The sequence below is a fragment of the Lissotriton vulgaris genome, chromosome 7, assembly GCF_964263255.1.
Source record: "Lissotriton vulgaris chromosome 7, aLisVul1.2, whole genome shotgun sequence".
Taxonomy (NCBI): Eukaryota; Metazoa; Chordata; class Amphibia; order Caudata; family Salamandridae; genus Lissotriton; species Lissotriton vulgaris.
In genome coordinates, this window is record NC_141695.1 from 1769750685 (window position 1) to 1769772590 (window position 21906).

At 46.4% G+C, this 21906-nt stretch overlaps 1 protein-coding gene across 2 annotated transcripts in view; it reads left to right on the plus strand.

Annotated features, from left to right (window-relative positions):
* Positions 1-461: 461 nt before the first annotated feature.
* Positions 462-21906, plus strand: part of LOC147706636 (cell adhesion molecule CEACAM16-like) — a 109861-nt gene continuing 88416 nt past the window's right edge. The window contains exon 1 of one of the 2 annotated variants that reach the window (XM_086933125.1): positions 462-775. In XM_086933125.1, coding sequence (XP_086789251.1) covers positions 706-775 — 70 coding nt within the window. In that variant the 5' untranslated portion in view covers positions 462-705. The remainder of the gene's footprint in view (positions 776-21906) is intronic. The other variant, XM_086933123.1, reaches the window with a different exon arrangement.

Consider the following 21906-nt stretch of genomic DNA (forward strand, 5'->3'; position numbering starts at 1 on the left):
CTTAAATTATAAAAATTGTTTGAACAAAAAAAAATGATATTAACAAGATTTTTAAAAAATCCATCTCTACATTTCTTTGCAGATACGAGCTTGGGTGGATGCACAGGAGTGGCCGTTGACCATTCGTGGAATGCTTCCTTAAACTTAAAGCAGAGTAACACAAGGCAGAGTATTGGCCGGCATTACTTTTGGTTACAAACCAACACAAATCACCATTTGAATTGGTTTGTGAAGACCAACCATGATTTTGCTTCAGGTCTGTGTTAGATGAGTGATGCAAACTCGATGCAAAATCTTTCTGGATCTGGGCGTTTGCGTCTCCATGTCCTGTCTGAGGATGCTGGTCTGCAAAGTATAACCAGAGGTGTGGGAACCGTTTCCTGCTAGAGAAGAGGAACTGACGATGATGGTGAAATAAACCCACACAGACGTTTTTTGCAGAAGAGTGACCAACTCTAACCACAGACCCGGGGTGTCACAGCTGTTGAGAGGGGAGGAGGCATCCCTGCAGCAGAGGGCTGGAGGAGACTGCTTGGAGACAGGGCAAGAGCAGGCACTCTCACTGAACACAGGAAAGGATCAGATTGTGAAAGGCTCAGGAGTCCTGTCTCTGCAGACAGGGGAGTGAGGACACAGGGCGGGATCTCCACACTGAACTCTTCTTCCAGCTCAAGTGTGAGCTCAGCTCCTGGTGTTTGAAGCACAATGATGAATTCCCTGAAGAGCTGGAGGCCGGGTGGACGAGTTCATGGCGGTTGGGGCTGGATCCACACAGGTGAGGCAAGTGACAGTGAGACACCATGACCGGTGCCTGTAGTTTCTGCACACAGGACATTCCCAGGGTCACACATTGCGTCATCTAGAGATAGAGGACACTGACCTCACAACATTACTAATTAAATGCTATGTTGGTAGCTTCAAAATCTAAGATTGTGGAAAGCTATGTCTCCCATGAATTACGTAGGCAGGGAAATGAAAGAGGCAGGCGTGTTTCTGAATTGTTCTTTAATATGTTCTTCCATAGTTGTATAGTGCACTTAAATGACCTTGAGAAGTCTTCCAAGATCATAGTTTGGGAATTAAAGAGGTGACGGAGTAACACAGGGTGAGTGTTCCTACAGTTACAAGATGCGCACTATTTGTGTGCACTATTGGTCCTAATTGTGAACTACTCGTGAACCATTGTTATAAGGTGATCTAATGCCTTCTAATCTCCAGGGTGAGAGTTGTTTACTGTCCATGACCTCCATCCGGAGCCACGTGCCCTGGTACCTGGGAGACCTTCATCTCTCTGCATGACCTTCATGAGACCTTGATCCACAAGGAGATGAACTGGGAGAAGGTGAAGAGTAGGGAGCCTGATGTGTGGACAGAGCCACCTCCAGAGGGTTCCTACCTTGAGGAGTGACTTCTGGGAGGATGTATGACAGGACAATGCATGCTTTTACCACGCATGCCTTTACAACGCAGTTTTTACATCGCAAACCATTACAACGCATAGCGCTTTGGGGCGCTGGATAGTGAAAAGTTTAATTTACTATTCCAACACCAGTCCCCGTGGACACTAGGGAAGGTGTTGGATAGTAAATTAAACTTATTCCCTATCCTAGAGCGCCCCCAGCGCAATGCGTTGTAATGGTTAGCGTTGTTAATACCGCGATGTAAAGGCACTGCGTGGTAAAAGTTTAGCTGTAAAGGTTGTTCACCCTTCTGGGAGGGAGGTGAGGAGAAAGGAGCCGGGTGTGTGCAAATGCTTCCCCAGAGTGTTCCTAAATTGAAGAGTGTCCCCTGGGAGGGAGACGAAGAGAACCTGGTGTGTGCAGAGCCCCTTCTCAGGGACCCAACAAAGAGAACTATAGCATCCAGGGCTCGAGTCGGGGTACCATGCGGGTGGACGGCGTCCACCCACTTATTTTAAGGGGTCCTACCGGGTGGACACCGCCCCCCCTGCACAAAAGCTGGGCTTTAAATTATAGTGTTATTCCCGACTCGAGCCCTGCTCTTGCCTCCGTTAGACGCGCTGTTTAATACAATGAATAGGAAGGAGCCAGGACTGCCAGACGGATCTATGACAGAATTTCGACAGACAGAATTTCGACCTACACAAATATCGGCGTAATTATATCGATTGCAAGAATATCGACACCCTATGTACAACATGGTAAGTACCAAAATATCGAAAAAATAATATCGATGTTAAAAATATCGTTGTCAAATATATCGTTTTTTTTTGGGTTTAAAATAACATGAAAAATACTGTAAATAATACTTATAAATTACTTAAACATATTTAAATATATTTAATAATGGTAAAAAAAAATAATATTACATATTAAAAAAAATATATATATTAACAAATCATATATAATATATACTTACTTAACAATAATTACTATTCCCACTCCAGAGGGTGCAACAGTAGAGAAAGTGTTGGATAGCGTAGGGGTAAAAATTACTATTCCCACTCCAGAGGGTGCAACAGTAGGGAAAGTGTTGGATAGCGTAGGGGTAAAAATTACTATTCCCACTCCAGAGGGTGCAACAGTAGGGAAAGCGTTGGATAGCGTAGGGGTTAAAATTACTATTCCCACTCCAGTGGGTGCAACAGTAGGGAAAAGTGACCCTGAACCCAAAAAATATCCCTTTACCCAAGAACTAAAAACTGACCCTGAACCCTAAAAATACCCCTTTACCCAAAAACCCAAAACTGACCCTGAACCCTAAAAATACCCCTTTACCCAAAAACTGAAAACTGACCCTGAACCCAAAAAATACCCCTTTACCCAAGAACTGAAAACTGACCCTAAACCCTAAAAATACCCCTTTACCCAAAAACTGAAAACTGACCCAGAACCCTAAAAATACCCCTTAACCCAAAAACTGAAAACTGACCCTGAACCCTAAAAATACCCCTTTACCCAAAAACTGAAAACTGACCCTGAACCCTAAAAATACCCCTTTACCCAAAAACTGAAAACTGACCCTGAAACCTAAAAATACCCCTTTACCCAAAAACTGAAAACTGACCCTGAACCCTAAAAATACCCCTTTACCCAGAAACTGAAAACTGACCCTGAACCCTAAAAATATCCCTTTACCTAAAAACTGAAAACTGACCCTGAACCCTAAAAATACCCCTTTACCCAAAAACTGAAAACTGACCCTGAAACCTAAAAATACCCCTTTACCCAAAAACTGAAAACTGACCCTGAACCCAAAAAATACCCCTTTACCCAAGAACTGAAAACTGACTCTGACCCCTAAAAATACCCCTTTACCCAAAAACCCAAAACTGACCGTGAACCCTAAAAAAACTCCTTTACCCAAAATTAATTAATATTACAATTAAATTACTTCCCACCCTATTCCCCTATAAACCCACAACCCGCTCCAGTAGTAAGACACATAATTTAGTTAAAAATATACATAAATTATCAATTAATTATTCAATTAATCAATTAAAATAATTATTTGCCAATTAATATTTAATTGCAAAATAAATGAATCATTAAAAAATAATAATTTAATTACAAATAAATTACTTCCCACCCTATTCCCCTATAAACCCACAACCCGCTCCAGTAGTAAAACATATAATTTAGTTAAAAATATACATAAATTATCAATTAAAATAATTCATTGCCAATTAATATTTAATTGCAAAATAAATTAATCATTAAAAAATAATTATTTAATTACAAATAAATTACTTCCCACCCTATTCCCCTAAAAAGCCACAACCCGCTCTGGTAGTAAAACATATTATATACTTTTATATATGTTTTATTTATAAAAACATATTAAACACATATTATAACAATTAATTTAAATACTTAACTAAAATTTCTAACACATATTAGTAAATCGAAATTACTTACATCGATATATATGCAATCGATATAAGTAATGTCGATATTACTTACATCGATATAGATGCTATCGATATAAGTCATTTCGATATTACTTACCTTAGGGTCGATATTCTGGCCATCGATATTCTGGACATCGATATTCTGTCCCTTCGATATTAGCAACTCGATATAAATGTAAGTCGAAATTAAAGATTCGATATTTTGACTGTGTACCCTGCCAGACAAGCTCCCCAGCCCCCTGTCCTAATAACTTTGCGATCTTATCGGTGCTGCTGCGTTAATGGAGAATGTGAGCGCTATTATGTATTTGAGCATCCTCCCACTTCTAGGTTTTTTCCTTTCGTGACGTCACTTCCGGTCGTGACGCCACTTCCTGTCTGTGAGCATCCCTCCACTTCTTTATTTAGGACTTGTGCCCTGATAGCATCCCAATGCAAAATGAAGTGGGAATACCTGAACTGGGAAAAAAACTGAAATTGCGAGTGCATCAGCTCAGATACCGCAGAATACCAGTCAAACATCAACCAGCAAATATTTGTTGAACGCGCAACAATATTCAGGTACTAAGCAGACATCTCCACAAGGAAAACACCCAGCGACAAAAGTAGTCACTCGGAGCTCGTTAGGTCTTTATTAGATGCACTTGAATCCTCTGTAAAGGCACTTAACCTGCAATCGGATAAGCTGGGTATCCAAATAGACCTAATGATTATTACAGCGCTACATATAGCAGAGTTAAACACCAAACTGGATAAACTTAATAAGTTAGTAACAACAGGGCAATCCAAATATACGTTAGTGCAAAGTCCCTGCGCCTGGGGTCCAATATTCGACAAGCTGAGTCTCCTTCCAACCCTCCTGGAACAAATAATAGCCCTTAGACAGCAGAGGTGCCATGCATCAAGCCCACAAGAGCTGACAGGAAAATACAACTAGTTGCCTCCAAACAGGTGGAAAAGAAAGAAGAAGACAAAAATAGGAAAATAATAGCCGAGACAAAAGCTACGTCCATTCAAAAATTTGAAGAGTGTACTTTAACTAAACAAACCAGAAGACAAAAACAATGTTAAAGGAAGACCAGAAACAAATTAACAAGACAAAACACCAAGAACTAAAATGTACACAATAGTCAGTGCAATTGAAGAAACAAATGGCGTATTCAACGTTACAAGGTCTTCTGAAGGAACAACTGATATCTCGACTGAGCATCACAGGGAGTGGTCTCTGGTGACGGCAGCTAGGGAGGAAGAAGAGCTCAAGGAAGAAAGTGATGATCACATCAGCGATACTTCGGAGTCCGGACAAAGTGAAAAAATAGCATAACACACCGAGGAGGGCATAGAGCCACAAATACCAAAAGGGCCAACAACAAGCACACAGACTAGTGATCCAACTAAGAGTGACTCTGATTCAAGCTCAAAAAAGGGCAATACAGGAAAGCAACAAAGTAGAGCCCAATCTGAGGAGACACTGCCCCCTGGGAAGAAGAAACAAGGAGGGCAAGCTGGGAGTTTGACATGGCAACTGTTTGTAAACAGGGTCACATACCCAAAGCAGAAGGACTGGACAAAAGAAATAATAAACAAGAGAGAAGGAATCAACCCACAACAGAGCCGGGACACGAGGATTAAGGATGAGACCCTGTTAGGATGGATGGAAAAAGCCCAAGGTAAAAGAGAAAACTATGAGCCAGGGACGAGTAAAAACGCAGAAACATGCCTTCAAGAAAAGGACTGTAAGACTACTTCAACCAGCGTCCTAAGATCTCGTCTCCCAGATCTACAACAAGGGGCGTAAAGCTATATGACATTCTTAGATTCAACATTCACAACATGGAGAATGTAACTCCTTTAGAAATCAAACAAGGGAACTGGCCATGGGTAGCCATCAGGAAACCAATGTGGAATCCCAAGAAGAGGACTTCGCAGCAAGAGACTAGAAGAATAACCAGAGCAACAAGTCATCGCTAGTCAGCTCAGCAAAAGATGTTAAAAAGAGGACTAAACCCAACAACGCTAATCATAGAACACAAATATATATTGCGGTGGGAAAAGACCAAGAAATCAATGATAGCACCAACATCCAGGAGTATGGACAACTACCACAACAAATATAACTAATACCAGAGTACGAGTCCCAGGGGCGGCACGACATCCTGAACAAGGGCAACACATTAACATTTCTAGCAACCATCGCTGAACTAAAATATTTCAACACAACCCACCTACTGACATGGCAAACTTATAATGAGTCAAAACCTACAATTTGACACATGTGGCATAAGGCTTTCCAGACCAGTAAAACCACGCTATCGATGCCCATCCGGCAAAAATTCCACAAATAAGGTAAAAGCAGGGCATAGCCTGCCAACACATAAACAGGCTTACTCAGTCCTTCAGCATGCTAAAGGAAATAGCCAACTGACAACAAGACGCAACAAGGTTATCACAGAAAAAAGGGCAACCGCAGAGCCCAAAATTTCTTTATTTTGTAATTATAAATTAATCAAATGGAAGAGAAGGTTTTGGACAGTGTACATCATGAACTCATGCATTTCAAGGTGCTCTCATGTGTGATGAAGAAGAAAAAGGAGGCAAAGTGAAATAAAACAGTTGCCTAGGATCACACAGTTTGGTCAAGTGGGGAAGCCGAGAATGATCCCAGGTTTAGTTTGGGGGAGAAATTTTTTATGCTTTGACAATTGTTTATGATTTATTGTACTTCATGCCTGTGACTTGTTATGGTGTGCAATTCCGTGCGTTTATGTACTTTTCCCAATTCAACGTTACTCTAGTCCACGTCTCAGTGCGTGCTCAGAAGCATAGTTGTGAGTAGATGTAGATGTACGAGACTGAAATGCTAAATCTTAAATGTCATACTGGAAATGCATTCCATGCATTTACAAAAATACCCTGTCTGTCATATTGTGGCTTGTTTTGCCATCTCATATGTATCCAGGTGTCTACTCCCTGTGCCCCCTTTTTTTGATGTAACTTTTTTTTTGCTTTCGTCTACGTAATTTTTACTACCCTTCACCCAATGCTGGTCCATTATTTAATCAAATTACAAAGCTTCATCAATGGAATTCCCTTTCTTCTCCCTGTTTCCCAGACCCCCTTATTCAAACAATAAGCCTCCCTGGACCTAGTTCTCACAATGACCCAATCTTCCTGTTGATCTTACATCTGCTGTTCCATATGTTGAAGCTATGAATCTTTAAGGGGCATATTACCAAGGGCCTTATCACTGGTTTAGCGGCACTTTTTGCAGCTAAAGCAGCAATTATTTTATCGCCCTATCAGCAAGCAGTTAGCGACAGCTTTCTGACGAGAGCGACCGGTTTGGGTGCCGCATTGCATGTCAGCGATATTTATTGCTAATGACATGCAAAGTAGGCGTTCCCGACCAACAGACCTGATAAACAGCCGCTAACAGGGCTCTCGCCTATTAGCAAGGAGGCCCTGGCCCCGTTTAGCGACATAAAAAGTCGCGCTAACTGGGGTCATTGCCGGTTTTTTAACACCTGCTATTTTTATTACCAATACCTAACATGGGCGGTCGACTATGCTGATAAGACCACAGGGTCGTATCAGTAAGGTTTTTCCCCTTCACCCATGCAACATCGCTTGTTTTGTCGCGATGTTGGCCCTTCCCTCCCGCTATAGCTGGAACATATATCACCATAGCGCTAATTGTTGATAATACAGGGTTAGCGTGGCTATATATTCCAGCGATGTCTGGCGATGAAAATCTTCGCGCTAATTGCGCTCTGCGAAATTACTGCAGTTTCTTGCTAATATGGTCCTAAGTTTCCTAAAAACTGTAAAAGTCTGGTTGCCTGTCCAGCCTATGTCTAGGACACCCAAATTAATTTCCCCAAACATGTGAAGACTAGATTAAGAACAGTAAGTTGCCCTGTTCGTGAATATTTGGTCATATTTCGGTGCCTCTCTTCTGCTGGTGCAGAGATACTCAAAGTACGACCCAAGGGATGCTTGCGGTTCTTCAGATCTTTATGGGAGACCCCTAGGGACTAGTAGCACAGGGTAACTGTATGCTTGACAAAGCAATAACATTCAGAAACTATTAAACAGGCAAGCATTTACTTACACCCTAACTAATGTAATGGAAAAGAAGCAAAGACGGTGTCCTGCACCACTCATCTTTAGGATCAAGAACACATATGAAAAACAACGTTCAAAATGATTTAGTCAGTCTATATCTTCTAAATTATTGTTGCTATCAAAACGGCTACTGACTGGAAGCCTAGACCGTTGCTGCATATTACTTAATTGACTCTCCTCCAAGCAATTATTCCAAGTGACCTTGAATGGTTTGTGAAAGTGCCCTAATGGTCTGATATTAATCCCCTGGGTCATAGTAGACTGGTTGCCGCCCTCCCGTGAACGGACTGCACCAGATACGGGGATCTAAAAGTTAAAACTACACAATCCCCTGCCAGCTGCTTCTTTGTTTTGCCGACCCGGCCAATTCTTCCCGCCATTTTAAATTCAGAGAAGAGAAAATCTGTTAGGCCATCTCTGGTACTCAGTAGATGCCGCAACTTGTTTCTCAGTGTTGTCCAGTGCTCGGGGGCACGAGGGGGCAGTGGAGGGACATTTGTCAACACTATGGTGTAAGGGGTTGCCTCTGGCGGGAGATATAAGGTCTCATTTAGGTTCATATTGTGTCTTAAGTTCGACCTTCGAAGGCTCAGTAGTTTAAAGTCACTCCCATCGTTACCCAGCGTGGGCATCCCTGTAGCAGCTAATGGTGCATTAGGGGTATTCACTGCTTGTGCACGGGTAGCGCCTGAGTACTACAGATTATAAAACTGGCCCGGAGGGGATATTCCACCGGGGAGTCTACCCTGAGTACTGATGGAATGTGCTTGACCGCTGTCCGGAATAATAACAGAGTGATTTGCCTCCAATCTTACTCCCCGATTCAACATCATGGCAAGGCTTCTACCCAAAAGTAGCTCCTAATGAACCGGGCCATTATTTACAGGTCGCCCCTCCAAATTATTAAGTCTATCTTCAATTTTTGATAATTCCTGTAATAAGGGACGATTAATACAGATACAATAGTTTCTAGTCTTTTCCAGAAATCTTCCTCCTTTGTCCCCGATGGTGATCTTTAAAAAAAAAACAATTATACTTTTTCTCAGGAAAAGCAATATTTACATTAAGCGAGAGAATCACAAATATCAAAAACAGTTACCCAAAAATAAATATTCTACAATACACACCATAAATTGTATAATTCCATGAGCGGTTCCCAAATTTGAGCGCCCCTTTCGTTCGCTCTTCGGCCTTTGCATTTAGATAGACTCATCTCAAAATGAAATACCTGAAGAAGGCTCGCACACCAACCCTGGTATGTCGGGGGATCCATGTCCTTTCACTTTGATGCGATCAGAATACGCACTATTGAGGTTACCATGAAACAAAAGCCTGTGTGCGTTGGGTCCAACTCTAGAGACTCGTCACACCCTAATAACATCAGGGTCGAAGAAAGAGGCACCGCCCGAGATAAAGGTTTAAACAGAAACATGTCAATGCCCTGTTTTAGTTCATTCAGTTTAACACATTCAGAAAACACATGAATCATGTCTCAGGCCGCTGTGCACGCCTTGGACAGTAGTCTTTTTCCCTTTTCACCCAAGCAAATAACCTTGCCGGTGTAAAATGTAAACTGAAAGCTGTTTTGAAATGTTGGGCTTTTAGATTGGCAGATAAAAAAACCTTCTTGGACAATGCGAATGATCAGCTTAAATCTACATCTGGATTCACTAAAGCCGACGCTCAGTTAATTCAATGTCATAAATAAAGGCAGACTCGGCCCTCAAAAGAAAGCCAGGGCTCCGGTTGTCACTGCTAGACTCTACTGGGCCGTGAGGGATCCTCTTAAACCTGTTCTCTGATAAAGCCTTACTGCTCCACCACCCTACCACAAATAGAGAGTGAGGTGCTATCTACTTTTACCTTCGCCTACCTTTGGGGTTCCACAGGACTCTGTGCACACGATACCTCACTTTTATATAGTATTTACAGAGCCAGCTTCCTACGTCCCAGAGCTGCAGACACACATTGAATGAAGAGAAAGAAAGGCTCTGGGACACGTCATTCAATTCAGTGCTTGATTGAAATGGAAGATGGTTAACAACACAAGGTTTTACAGTATAATGAATGCTATTGACTTCAATGGTGGGTTATAACATGTATTGCATGCTGGTACTATTCACATTGACTTCAGGGCTGGAAAAATAGAGAAAAATAACATGATTTTTTTGATGTGATGGCACCCTTATTAGTAATGCCACTACCTTATATTATGATAATGCATCCAGTATAGATTGGGGTTATTGCAGCTATAGTTTTCAGGATGTGATCTCACTGTATCACCAAAGATATGTCCACCCACCTGACTGTACATATTTGCACTTTAATGGGTACTGTATTATACTGTCTGCACCATAAACGTACTTTTAATTTTGAGAAGAAAAGCTCTTGGCTGGAAATGCTTCATTAAGTGTTGTTGAGATTACTAGCCAGACTCCTCCCATTAGTAGGTCTTGGACTGTTCTGCTTCGCTACCCTGAGAGAGTCAAGTGCTATAATGGGGTACTTGATACCTAGTAAATAAACAGTTGAAGACGATCTACTGGTGAAGGACTCCAATCCTTATTGTAGCATTTTAGCAGACACCTTTTTAACTTTTATCACTTTTATATTAACATTGTCCCTTATGTTTATAGCTGATGGGTCCAATGGTGCAAGGAACCCCCATCGGGAGAGAGGAAAATCTTACCAAGCGCCTCTGTCGATGTGGAATGTGCCCGACTATAACATCCATAATTGACCTGTGCATTAGGATTCTGTTACAGCAGCTGGACCTTCTTAATGATCCCTTCCCCCAGACTGAACTGTTGAGCACTCTGAAGAGGAAGTCACCTTGGAACCTAATAAAAGTTTCTTCACCATCAAACAACATTGCCGTTCAAGGGACCCCCTTCTCCTCACCACCTCACAGCACACGAGCTGATGATCCCAAATGACTCTATGGGCATCGTCCGGTGGTGAAGCTCACTTGTTCTTCTTGTACTAATCTGCTTTGTGCGGTTAGGAAATCAGCGATAAGCAGCCCCAGGACTGCAACACACACCTGGCAGACATAAAAAATCACAGTAAGAGTAGAAAAAACACCCAAACACAAACTGACCAACAACCAAGCACCATGGAGGCAGCCGGAGCAGGCACAGTGGACGGGCGCAAACCCACAAGCACCCCAGATGACCAGCCCGGGACCTCGGGGACAGGAAAGGGCAAGGACAAGAAGAGGTAGACAACGTTCAGTCCGCAGGCGAACAGGATCATAGTCACGAAGTTGATGTAACACCATCAACAAACTGTTTATCACCTCCAATGTGCCATTGGGCACCAAAAATGGAATATGGTGGGACATCGTGGACAAGGTGAATGCCGTCGGTCAGCACAAGAGGACAATGTATGAGGTCAAGAGGAGATGGAAGGACATCAAGCAGAGGACCAAGGAGAAACTCTTCGCCGACCAGAAGGCAGCAACGCAGACTGGAGGTGGGGGCCCAGCGCCACAACTCAAGCTGGGTGAAATGGAGGAGCTCGTGTCGACAGTCATCAGTGTGGAGACTGTGGCTGGAGTCAATGGATCGGAAACTGCTCAACAGGACACAACACAACCGCAACAGGGTGAGTGACCAGCAGGTACTGATGGGATGGATGGAGATGGGCACAATGGCACACATGCACAATCAAGCAGAGCACAGTGCACACCCACAATGAGTCTTGGTCCTCGCTCATATCTACGGACTGTCACAATGTGCAATGCCATGCTGTCTGAATGTCAACATGTACCATGCGGCTACATTCATGTGGACACATTGTAATACACCATCCTGCACTTCAACGGCTTTCGTGAAGAGACAATAGCACGAATTCCGAGCTCCACATCTATTCCTCATGACGGGAGCATTTCTGGGTGTAGAGTTCCTAGTATAATTCCTAGAGTTGACAGACTGTTCTACAAAGTATTTTCTGGGCAATTACAAAACAATTAGAGTCCTCGTTTTCACAGAAAGGGTCATAGTCCGTGACCAAATTTTCCTTAAGACTGCAGTTCTCTGTTGCCATTTCTGTCCACTCCCCTCCTCACAGACCTAACTCCTCCACCGTTCACAGGAAACGTGAGCAGCCGGTCAGGACCTGTCGGAGAGCTTCAGCTTGAGACACAATGGATGTGGTTATCGACTGCACAGGCGCAAAGCTTCAGATGACCGGTGGATGGAAGGGTTCAGTAGAATCTAAGGGCCATATTATCAAGAACATCGATAAGATTATTGCCACTTTAGCGGCAGGACACTGCAGCTAAAGCGGCGATAAGGGGCTTGATAATATGCCCTTGAGAATTCCCATAGAAGCCCATGTTCACACGAGAACCTGGGCTTCTATGGGAATTCACAAGGGCATATTATCAAGCCCATTATCGCTGCTTTAGCAGCAGTTTCCTGCCGCTAAAGCAGCAATAATGTAATCAGCGTGCTTTGTAACATGGCCCCAAGAGCGGTACGTCAGAGCTCTTTTTAGACCAGTCCGCCATGTTGGACACCCAGGCCCTGCCCCATTAGCGAGCACATTTGACTTTTGTCACTTGCATTTACCACTTATTCGCCAGTGTTTATATTTCTGTGTGCTATCAGAAACAGATTCCTTTTTAGAATTAAGTAGTTGCCTGCCTACAGAGATTCTATATTATTAGCTTTTTCCCTTTAATGTGCAAATATAATGATCGTTTTTGGAGTCATATATCATCAACACTACCACAGGGATCCTCTGAAAATATGTCTGCTTGGATGTCTGAGGCTCTCGCCTCGGTGCTGCAAAAATCTCTCAACTCCCTTCATTTGAGGTGCACTGTCAGGGCCACATGCCATATTATTCCCTCTGCAGAATGATTAACCTTAAAGATGAGGCACACACCCCTCACACGCATGCACACATGCACACACACACATGCATGCACACACTCACACACATGCGCACACATTCCAGGCCCCACTAACCTGATCAGTCGCTTCTCCTTCCACTCCAGCAGACTCCTCCTCTCATACATCCTACTCATACACAGAACCAGATCAGGAGGAGGGGAGATCGCCTCCATCACTCTTTATGCATGGAGCGTCCTCCCACTCCACGTCAGAGCCTTCTCCTCTCTTCTTGAGACCTCCCACTCCACATCAGAGCCTCCTCCTCTCTTCTTGAGACCTCCCACTCAACATCGGAGCCTCCTCCTCTCTTCTTGAGACCTCCCACTCCATATCGGAGCCTCCTCCTCTCTTCTTGAGATCTCCCACTCCACATCGGAGCCTCCTCCTCTCTTCTTGAGACCTCCCACTCCACATCGGAGCCTCCTCCTCTCTTCTTGAGACCTCCCACTCCACATCGGAGCCTCCTCCTCTCTTCATGAGACCTCCCACTCCACATCGGAGCCTCCTCCTCTCTTCATGAGACCTCCCACTCCACATCAGAGACTCCTCCCCTCTTCTTGAGACCTCTCACTCCACACCGGAGCCTCCTCCTCTCTTCTTGAGACCTCCCACTCCACACCGGAGCCTCCTCCTCTCTTTATGAGACCTCCCACTCCACATCAGAGACTCCTCCTCTCTTCTTGAGACCTCCCACTCCATACCGGAGCCTCCTCCTCTCTTCTTGAGACCTCCCACTCCACATCGGAGCCTCCTCCTCTCTTCTTGAGACCTCCCACTCCACATCAGAGACTCCTCCTCTCTTCTTGAGACCTCCCACTCCACATCGGAGCCTCCCCCTCTCTTCTTGAGACCTCCCACTCCACATCAGAGCCTCCTCCTTTCTTCTTGAGTTCCACTAGAAGCTGAGGACCTAGCTTTTCAAGTATCCAACCTACCAGAGGCACTGCTAGGCATGCTGGGCACTGCCAGGCACACACAGGCACTGTTAGGCACTGCTAGGCACGCACACTCAACAGGAGGACACCCTCACGGGTAACAGTGCGCTTTACAAACACACAGAACAGGGCAAGGAAGGAACAGAACAAGGAAGCAACATTTCCTTGCAGAGGGTCTGGTAAGTTCCTCACTTTAACACATCCCTTACTGACAGCCAGTGTGCAGCCCTTGTGTGTACCTTCCACACCAAAGTGGTAAGGGCACATGCAGAGCATGTGCAACACTGCCAGTAGTGCCAGTACGGGCGCAAGATCCACACACATGCCTATTGGATGCACTACTGACAGCTGGAGGACAGGAATCCCTTCCACACCAGTCAGGCATGGGACTGGCTGCAGCAGTGGATGACACACACACACTCACACCCACCCACACACAAACACACACACACACATACACACACCAGATAGGAAATATACTACGTCCGTGCATACCTCTGCATGCATGAAGAACAGACGCAGCCCTAAAACCACCCCTGGTACCTGTCCTGAAATACAGAACCAGTTCAGCAAACTTATGAGCACTTCAAGCTTGTCTCCCACCTGAACAGACCTATCATACACTGCAGTCAATGCACATGTGCATCACACACATGCAGGTTAGATCTGAGTAGTGCAAGCTTCTCCCATACACAACTGATACCACATAGATAACAGAGCACACTTACATCTAACCAGAACAAGTATAGGATTATCTCACAGCTGTGAGGGAAAAAGTAGATACTCTAGACAAAAAACTCTGGAGCAAGGGTGCCTGCTTTGGAGGAATAATGTTTTTGTGCAGGAAGGGGCTCCTTTCTGCACAAATGGAATAAAAATAAATGGATACATTTTTCTTTTTCTATGTGTGCTGCATAATGCATCACATTTGTAAAGAGGAAAAAAGGAGGAGACGTAAAGTCATTTCTCCTCGTTATGCCTCCACTGGGGAGGTGTAGGCATTTGACACACTCCACGGTTTACAAGTCAATGTAAATCTAGGAATGCATCAAAATCCATGGGTCTTGCGTGAGAACACCCACCACAATGCCCAAGACACACATCTTTGACGCACAGTGAGGCAACGCAGCGACTTGTGCTGCTTTGCCTTACTCCATAACTACAAGTAATCTACCCTCTGTGTCCCCGGCCGTGTGTATGGCCTTGTAGATATGGGTCTGCACAAAATAAAAGCGATGCACCGGCAGTGCAATGGGCCTGTAAATAAGAACATCTGACTTCATACTTCTCCAAAGTACAGTTGTGGATGGAGATCACTACATTGAATCTCAACGCACAAAAACTGGATTCGTCATTCCCTTATGCCAAGCTATGAGCTTCCCATGACATAGAACGATAACCTGAACAGCACTGGTATATCGCCTGAATCCGCAATGCAGCTAAATCCCTATGAATCACCCTAGATCCAAAACTAACCTGTAATCCACATGTTAAGCCCACAGCCAAAACAACCAGATACATCGAATGCCACCAGGACAGAGGGTCAGAGTTTTGGCAATCTGCCAAAAAGTGGTGCTGACCCATCTGACATACCTAGAGTACCATAGACATTAACACACTCTTAATCTGAGTGGACAAGACATGCGCCACCTTTAACACCTTCGATGCTTGTGACAAGGTCAACTCGTCATGGGTGTTACCTGCGCTGTGCTTATGACGAGTTGACCTTGTCACAAACAATGGGATTTTGAAAATTGCAGCACAGCACGGGAATATACAGTAGCAATGATGTGGTTAAGATGATGTCCTGCATTTACAGAACTCTAAATAAGGCTCTTTACAGAATACTCACAAAATACTCTGCTCTGTCCCCAAAGACAGACTAGGTCAGTGATAAGTGTAGGCATCACAAATGTACGTTTCCCCTGCATTGAGGTCTCATCTTCATGATCTGAGGATCATGGACCTGATACACAAAGCTACGCTGCCTCTACAAATAGGAGTTAACTATTTGAAGTCGAGCCAGTCTCCAAAAGTCAGAATAATGCGTGAGACCTTATGTGTGCTGGGTCAGCCTGACCTTGCTGCCATGGGGTGTGAATCGTTCTACTACTTGTGCATGTGTAAGGAACTGTGAAGTGGGAAGCCCGTCTTCCACCCCAGGTCCTCTAGAGACCTTAATTTACTCTCTGCATAACAGTCCCTAAATCTCTGTTTGTCTGCCACAGTCTAGTCACGCATCATGCGGGCAGTAAGTTGGCCCCTGGCGGTATTTGCGGGCCCACCGGTGGTAGGACTGGAGAGTAGGGGCACAGCTGGCCCAGCCCCCGCAAACTGCTCCCAGCATTGTAGTGTGATTTGCAGTAGTGTGGGTGTCAGTCTTCTAGGGGGCATGCCATCAGGATGAGCTGTAGTAGCCTTCCACAATCAGGGTGTTCAACAGAAAGCCCCAGTTCCACTCTGTGGCTGTCCTCCAGCCAGCTGGCCAACTGTTGTGTTTCTGCTGCTATGGCTCAAGGTTATTGACCCCATTCCACCTTCCAGTGTCTGTAATGAATAGTGCGCAGCTATGTCCTGAAATAATGCCATCCCAAATCAATTACCACAACAAGCTGTCTAGAGAACAAAACCAAGACCGGGGTTTCCAGAGGGGGATTTGCTTTTTGCTCGCACCCATCCTGCCATGCCAGGAGTTTACCCATACGCTCGCCCTGTTCATAAATCCGATGACGCATGTCTAGGGAGCGCATAGTAGCCTCCTCCAGCAGATGTTCTCTATAATCCTGCCGCTTTATTTTGATCCTGTTTTGTGTGCCGTGATTAGGATCCTGAGAGAAGCCCCCCTCCAGTTGCAAAATGACCCCTGCACAGATCCATATGAGTATGACTCGCTCCTCTCTCACGGGCTGAGGGGTCGCTCCCACTGTCCCTGCAGACAGCTGGTATCTCCGCGCTGCATTGCCTCGTTTGCCTGAAATATCCACTTGTTTCATTTCGCCTGCTGTATAGTAAAGTAGCGCTTTGCTTCATCTGCGCTGTTTATTTGCCAGAATTGTGAACTGCATTGGCGCTCTGTGTTTTTGCTCGAATTATGCCGCTTTAATTTCATTTCGCTTGCTTTGTGCTTCATTTGCGCTCTGTGTTACTATAACTGCTTCCCCAACGTTTTCAGCGCGTTTACCTGTAACGCTCCGCTGTGCCTCCCCCCTCCGCCTCCATTTTGTTTGTTGTCCTCGTCGTCCTCGTGCACCCGCCCCGCCTCCCAGCTGAGACGCCCTCGCCCCTCCCCCCCCCACCATCCATATATGACAGTTGTTCCCGCGCGCAGCGTTCACGCGCAGCGACCGCGCCCAATTCGCGCCGAAGGTGCGCCAAAGGTAAGCCCGTCTACGCCCGTCCGCGCCTGGACCGCGCCCAGCGCCAGAGCCCCTGCCCCTCGCGCTGCCCAGCCCTCCCGCCTCACCTACGACGCCGCCTCCCTCCTAGCCCTTAACCCCGGTCGCGCCCCCAACTGCGTCCAAGCCGCTCCTGGACACACCCATGGACCTTTCTCCTGCTACTCCTGCAAATACAGCGGCACCGACAACATCTCCGCTACAACCACACCACAGTTTCCCGACCCCAACCACCTACAATGCATCCTTCTCAACACCCGATCGGTGCACAAGCACGCCATTGACCTATGGAACCTACTAGACACCATCTCTCCAGACGTCGCCTTCCTCACGGAAACATGGATGAATGCTTCCTCCGCACCAGACATCACCATTGCCATCCCTGAAGACTATAAGATCACTCGCAAAGACCGTACCAGCCACACAGGAGGAGGAATCGCTATCGTCCATAAGAAATCCATCCGCATCTCAACCAGCTCTGACGCCAACCTCGCCAACTCCGAACACCTTCACTTCCAGATCCACATCGACCCCAAAACAACACTCAGGGGCACTCTCCTCTACAGACCACCAGGACCCCGCGCAAAATTCAGTGAAGACATCACAGACTTCATCTCTCCACACGCGCTCCCCTCCAAAGACTATATTCTTCTAGGAGACCTCAACTTTCACCTTGAAAAGATCAACGACCGCAACACCGCCACCCTCGTGGACAACCTCGCCAACCTCGGACTTAAACAACTAGTCACTTCCCCCACCCACATCGCAGGTCACACACTCGACCCCATCTTCACATCCAGCAATCACGTCTCCTTCAGCCACACTACGGAGCTCCTATGGACCGACCACAGCTGCGTTCACTCCACCTACAACAAGCCGAAACCCATCAACCACTCCCAAACTACCCTGCAAAGAAACTGGAACAAAATCACCACGGACCAAATCTCCGCATCGCTCCTTCGAAACTCCCCAGCCCTCCCTTCTAACGTCAACGAAGCCGCCGCCAACCTCACCCTATGGTTATCCAACACCGCCGACACCTTAGCTCCACTGAAAAAACGTCAAAGCAAACCTGGCAGCAAGAAAGCCTCATGGTTCAACGATGATCTCAAGAAGTCCAAGAAAATCTGCCGCTCCCTTGAAAAGGCCTGGAAAAAAGACCCAACCACCAGCACCAAGGACGCCTTCAAAAGCGCCACCTGCATACACCACCAACTGATCCGAAAAGCCAAGAAAACAGCATTCAAGGATCGACTTGACAACAACGCCCACAACAGCAAGGAACTTTTCAACATCGTCAAGGAATTTTCCAATCCCTCGGCCAACTCCAACGACATCACCCCCTCTCAAACCCTCTGCGACTCCCTAGCCTCTTTTTTCCACAACAAGATTGCAGACATCCACAACAGCTTTGACAACCAACCCGGAATCCAACCCACCCCACCATCTGCTGATCATCTTCCCCCCGTGAACACCCTTAACGCCTGGAACCCAATCTCCACTGAAGACACCATCCGCCTGATGAATTCCATCCACTCAGGATCCCCCACAGACCCATGTCCTCACCACATCTTCAACAAAGCAGACTCCGTCATAGCACCGCACCTCCGAGATGTCATCAACTTCTCCTTCAACTCCGCTACCTTCCCAGAAGACTGGAAACACGCTGAACTCACCGCCCTTCTGAAAAAACCAACAGCGGACCCCACCGAACTCAAAAATTACCGCCCCATCTCACTTCTTCCATTCCCGGCCAAAGTCATCGAGAAAGCCGTCAACAACCAGCTCGCCGCCTTCCTCGAAGCCAACAAATCCCTCGACCCCTCACAATCTGGCTTCCGAGCAAAACACAGCACTGAGACCGCCCTCATCGCAGCAACAGACGACATTCGAACTCTACTGGACAATGGAGACACAGTCGCCCTCATCCTCCTCGACCTCTCTGCAGCATTCGATACAGTCTGCCACAGCACCCTTCTACAACGCCTCAATAACATCGGAATTCAAGGAAAAGCACTTGAATGGATCACCTCGTTCCTCACCGGAAGAACCCAGAGAGTCCGCCTTCCTCCATTCAAGTCCGAGGCCTCTGAAGTCATCTGCGGCGTACCTCAAGGATTCTCACTCAGTCCCACCCTCTTCAACGTATACATGAGCCCCCTCGCGGCCATCGCACGCCAACACAACCTCAACATCATCTCTTACGCGGACAACACTCAACTGATCCTTTCCCTCACCAATGATCCCAGCACCGCCAAAACTAACCTACACGAAGGAATGAAAGAAGTTGCCGAATGGATGAAACAAAGCCGTCTGAAACAGAACTCAGACAAAACAGAAGTCCTCATCTTAGGTACATCCCCCTCCGCTTGGGACGACTCCTGGTGGCCGGAAGCCCTCGGAAAAGCACCCATCCCGACAGACCACGCACGGAACCTTGGAGTCATCCTGGATTCTTCACTCTCAATGAACAGACAAGTCAGCGCCGTATCCTCTTCCTGCTTCAACATTCTTCGCATGCTCAGAAAAACATTTCGCTGGATCCCCTCCGAAACAAGGAAAACAGTCACCCACGCTCTGGTCACGAGCCGACTGGACTACGGAAACACCCTCTACGCAGGTACCACCGCTAAACTCCAGAAGAAACTCCAACGAATCCAAAACGCCTCAGCCAGGCTCATATTAGACATCCCACGCAACGAACACATCTCTGGTCACCTTAAAGACCTCCACTGGCTACCCGTCAATAAGAGAATCACTTTCCGACTGCTTACCCACGCACACAAATCACTCTACGATATCGGACCAGATTGCCTCAACTCTCGACTGTCCTTCTACACCCCCTCCCGCCAACTTCGTTCTTCCAGCCAAGCCCTCGCCACTGTACCCCGCATCAACAAGACCACCATGGGAGGCAGATCCTTTTCATACCTGGCTGCTAAAACATGGAACTCACTCCCCGCTTACCTTCGCCTCACCCAGAACCACCTAGCGTTCAGAAAGCAGCTTAAACCGTGGATATTTGACAAATAATCCTCCTCCCCTTCCTAAAGCACCTTGAAACCCTCTGGGTATGTAGTGCGCTATACAAATTTGTTGACTTGACTTGACTATGTCCCTGCAAAAGAGTTTCCTGGTGGAATGAAATGTCCACCCCCCTCATCACCAAGTAATAGTGCATCAGGTGTCATTTACAGCCAAGAGCATCCCCATGACATTGCAGGTGAGGATCATGTCACAGAGGGTTTGCGTGGACATATGGTGTGTCTCCTGGGTATTTTAGTGTGACCCAGAAGAAAGCCATTGGCCACAAACATATCGAAGCGAGGCCCAACATTATGCAGATGTCGGTGTGTGACCAGTGGTAGAACAAGTGTGAGGAACCCAGTGTGCTTTATGTGTCCCAACAACCCAACATTTCCTTCTATCAAACCAGGCACACCGACAATGGTAAGTTGGCCATACCCCATCAAATCAACAACTTGGGTGTCACCAGGTTTCCAGTGCCAAAGCTCACCTTGCATCTGCAGCCAGGGTCTCACTAACGTTGAATGAACTTAGCCAGAGTGTCTTCCACCGGTCGCCTCTACCATCAGAAGTGAAGGATGCACCGTCTGAAAAACCAGGCTAACAGTGAACACAATGGGCAGACTGGTTCGCTGTCCCCTTGCATAAAGGCCCCAGCAAGCAATACAGGCTCCAATGCTGGTGTACAGTAATCAAAGGTCATCAGCCATTGAGGGTATGAAGAGCAGGCCCAGAGAGGCTCCAGTGAGTCTGAGTCTCAATTGGATCCACCGCCAGAGGCAACAGATCGACAAACCATAGGTCCCATGAAGCTAAGTGGGCTGGCCGCCTCCAGTGCGCCCTCTTTGGCCAGATCCATTTGTGCTTGGTTAGACGCCTCTCCAAGGACTGCATTATGAACCACCGTTTGCAGTGTTGGGGTGAGGTGGGAGGTCCTGTGTTCGGTCCTCCCTCATGTGATGAGACACAAACCAGTCCCATGCCTTCTGTGGGGAGTCACGGTAGAATGTGTGACCTTCAGATATTATCTTGAGGTAAGCAAGAAACAGCAACATATCTGAAAGATCCAAGTCCCAGAGGGAATGTTTCACCTCAGAGAATGATGTCTTCTGTCACTGAACAGCCCAGGTGTAGTCCGGGAACAAGGCAATTTCAGCATCTCGAGTTGTAGGGGGCCGAGTGTTTGGGCCATGCACAATAGGGTGTCCCTTTCATTAGGAAAGGGTGCTACTACTGGACAGGGCTGTGCTCCTGGAGGAGACTGCCATGTCGGCACTCGTGGGCCCCGTTCCAGCTCATATAATGGGGACAGGCCCTTTGGTAACACCCTCGTGCTGAGCCATTGCTCAAGGAATGCCATCATATCAGGCCCCTCTGACTCCTTGGGGAGACCACCTTTTTAGGTTGAGGCTACCGTCGCACTGCGTAAGCAGTGGGCGGAGCCGAAATCTTTTGTTTGTAGTATAGGGTCTTGAACACGCCCCTCTTCTCCATTGGCTGGCCTCGTAAATGCTGGCCAGCCATTGGAGGAGAGGAGCGTCACTAAGCTTAGGCCCCGCCTTGACGCGATTCGGGGGCGTTTTGCTCTCTTTTTTTAAGCCCCGCCCCTCATCTCATTAACCAAGAAGGATTCGTTCTGCTCAGACCTAAAC